General features: G+C 54.1%; 1 protein-coding gene across 1 annotated transcript; it reads right to left on the bottom strand.

Annotated features, from left to right (window-relative positions):
• Positions 1-801: 801 nt before the first annotated feature.
• LOC109784507 (glucan endo-1,3-beta-glucosidase GII) lies at positions 802-2,807 on the bottom strand. The gene is made up of 2 exons (XM_020343104.4): positions 2,611-2,807; positions 802-1,960 (listed from the first exon to the last, which is right to left on the bottom strand). Exons 1-2 carry the CDS (start codon positions 2,681-2,683, stop codon positions 1,029-1,031), a joined length of 1,005 nt encoding a protein of 334 aa, XP_020198693.1. The 5' UTR covers positions 2,684-2,807; the 3' UTR covers positions 802-1,028.
• Between the last annotated feature and the right edge of the window lie 572 nt (positions 2,808-3,379).

Below are 3,379 nucleotides of genomic sequence, written 5' to 3'. Positions count from 1 at the left end.
GCCGACAGGGATTTCTCCCGATCCCAAGCTTGACTTCAAGCGCACCGGAGCACACCACCAAACATACCACCACCCTGCGCCAAAATAGTCTTAACGCTTCCACGCCGTCTCACCACGGCACCATGAAGAGGGCCTGCACAACGAGGAAGAGGAGCCAGGACTAGGGACAACAGGATGGTCGGCACGCGGGAGGGCCTAACTTCCACCATCCACAACGGTAACCGACCGGACGGGACGTCAGGAACATACCAGGCCCGCATGGGCCCCTCAGATGCCGGTAAAGCTCCCGCGGTCACGCTGCAGAAGGCACGCTGTCGGCGCCACCACCCCTCGTCCGAGCTACTCCTCCTCCGCGCCACGCAGAAGACGCCGAAGCTGTGCCACTGGCCGGCCCGCTAGGACACAGATGAGGCCTGCAAGGGCTAGATCTGGGCCGGGGGCGCCCCGCCCGCCACACCACGGATGCACTTCACTCCTCTCGCTATGTACCACGGCCAGGCCCGGGCCGGGTGGCCACATGCGGCAAATTAAGACGCGGCGTTCCTGTCTCGTCGTGATTGCTGGTGGTTACCCATCACACGTACATGGGTGGCCGGGCAGGCAACGTAAGTCAGAAGAAGCATGGGTGCACACTTGACGTATGCTCGCGAATCCTTTGACCCGACGGATTGGAACGGCTCGCCCCAGAGATCTGGGGATCGTCGTCGGCCGGCGCACGTTACGTCGCGAGGTCGCCGCGTGAGCAGCTGATGGATGATGCGTAGGTCGGCATGGCTGCTACATGCTGGAGGCATATGGATCACAAATTCATAACTGCTTCCATCTCTTTATTCATCATGCATCATATGATTACGTATCATCGCCAGGAAGTTAACGCATGCATGGTTGCATTGCGCTCTTCCATGGATGAATGTACATGTAGTACGTGTCAACGTACGTGCCCGTTACACTTGGATGCCGCATTACGTACGTACGTACAGCTTATTTATTTAGGATGAAGATGTAGGTATGGTATAAGAGATAGCTAGTTAGAACTGGATGTTGTAGGCCGGCGACTTGTCCGGGTTGAAGAGCCCGAAGCTCCTCTCCGTGGCGTCCCCGGTCTTCTGGTTCTCGTTGAACATGGCGAAGATGTACGTCTCCAGCGCCTCCCGCTTCTTGGGCGTGCCCCCGCCGACGTGGTTGATCAGCCCCTGGTTGTACGTCCGCGCGTTGTCCGCCGACGCCGCGAACCCGCCCGCCGACGGCCACCCGCTCTCGGAGATCACCACCTTCACGCCCGGCGCGCCGGCCTTCTCCAGCGCCGCGTACACGGCGTCCACCATCGCGTCGAACAGGCTCGTGTATGTCAGCCCGTTGTTCTGGTCACGCACGCTGGTGCCCGGCTGGAACGTCGCGTAGTTCAGGCTGATGTCCCGCGGGTTGTCGCGGTACGCGAAGTAGGGGTACACGTTGGCCAGCAGCGGCGCGCCGGTGCTCGCCAGGAGCCGGGCCACGTCCGTCATGTACGACTGCGCGAACACACCGGCGGAGGGCGGGAAGGAGTTGGCCACCGCGTCGAACCGGATCGAGGTCGACACCTTGATGGCGCCGAGGCCTGCGGCGGAGAGGGCCGCGTTGAGGTTCCGCATGGCTGGGACGATGCTCTGCGTGGCACCGCCCTGGACCTCGTTGCCGGCGGCGATGTACTTGATGTTCACGGCCGGGTAGTAGGGCCGCACGTTGTTCTGGACCCAGGACGCCGCGTTGGATGTGCTGGCGGCGATGTTGGCGAGCTGGTCGTTGCCGATGTCGAGGATAAGGCCGATGCCGGAGTTGCGGAGCGCCGAGAGGGCCTGCCCGTCGGCGAAGTAGATGCGCATGCCGTTGATGCCCTTGGACCTGTAGAGCTGCACCACGTCGCTCCGGGAGGGGAGGTTGTTGCCGATCACGCCGTAGCACACGCCGATGGATTGCACACCTGCGCGCATGCGGGATAAGAGTGGCATCCGGCTGTTTAGCTGTCGTAGGCGTTGACGGGAATGACTATGCATGTGAATGGTGGGGTAGGCATGTTATGTTAACTCCAAGTGGTACATGCGTCGCCTTAATTTAATCACATGTTTGATTTGTATTATTTAAATCTCATATAAGAATTGCTCTCTCCTTTCACTATACGATTTGTTCTGGATATTTTAATATGAACTACACATACAGATTGGAATGTGTGAACAAAAATATCTACATACGTCCAATTTAGAAAAAAAAATAGAACATCTTATAATAGTGAACGAGGAAGTATTTTACAAGAATTTCTCTTCCCTGCATTCTTTCTTTTGAACCAAAACGTTTGCGTCCACTCATATTTCTTAAAAACCTTCGGACGAGATGAACTCTTCAAAAAAACAAGATGTATTCTGTAGTGTCTCCGTCAATTTGCTTTGTCTCGTAAACACACTGACAGAATTGCATCCGTGGATGCATGCAAAGGAGGTACTTCTTCCGTTCGGAATTACTTGTCCCAAAAATAGATGTATCTAAAACTAAAATACATCTAGATACATTCATTTTTAAGACAAGTAATTCCGAACGAAGGAAGTAGAAAATAACAACACGAGAGAATGTACGTACTCGTAGGAACAGCAGCGAACGCTCCAATGAAGAGAGCAACAGCAAACATGGAAGCAACATCCTTCCTAGCCATTGTTGGTAGCTCTCTGTATCTGCTGCTCTTGAGTGCTACGGTAGCCGATGTGTGTGCCTATGCAGCTGCACCACGACCCCCTTTTATAGAGGTTCTCAGCCCGCCTGCGTACGTGGTCGAGTTGCGCCCTGCCTACTTTAATCAGCGCAGCTACTTTGACTCCGGCAAAACCGAAGGTGCACGGCATGGCGACATGGCGTATGTACGTATCCTGCATGACAATGGACGTCACTCTCCGGTGCGGCCTAACCCGTCGTCTCCTTCCGCCTTTCTTCCACGGAAAACTCCGGGGGTTGTGGAAACTCGACCCATTTTTCTTCGGTGGTGTACTAGTAGAGCTAGCTGGCCATGCTCTGTCCTGCTCATTAACAAGTTGGTACTAGCATTTTTTCCGGGGGCATAGGGCCGGTACAAGGTCTACCAGTGTACTGCGGACTACAGGGTCTGTGAACCGTCGGATTTTCGATTACCAGCCCAGATTCAAACATTCGCTAAATTTTGACGTTCAGCCCACACTTCAATAATTTAATCCATGCATTTAGCATTTTGTCCAAACTAAGAAAATGCCGAAATAGGCTTTCGCCCAAAATGGTACTCGTATACTCAAGATTATGGTTATTATGTCTTGTCCAAACATCCTTTTTAACCAACTTTTAGAGACGTTCAAGCATTTACGAAATCCATACGAAATATACC

Source organism: Aegilops tauschii, chromosome 3 (assembly GCF_002575655.3).
Source record: "Aegilops tauschii subsp. strangulata cultivar AL8/78 chromosome 3, Aet v6.0, whole genome shotgun sequence".
Classification (NCBI taxonomy): domain Eukaryota; kingdom Viridiplantae; phylum Streptophyta; class Magnoliopsida; order Poales; family Poaceae; genus Aegilops; species Aegilops tauschii.
The sequence above is the reverse complement of the archived record's forward strand: the minus strand, read 5'-3'. Positions and strand labels throughout refer to the sequence as shown.

Coding starts and splice junctions, on each gene's coding strand:
- LOC109784507 (XM_020343104.4), bottom strand. CDS start 2,683: ATGGCTAGGAAGGATGTTGCTTCCATGTTTGCTGTTGCTCTCTTCATT. Junction 1,961..2,610: donor GTTCGCTGCTGTTCCTACGA/GTACGTACATTC, acceptor GCATGCGCGCAG/GTGTGCAATCCATCGGCGTG.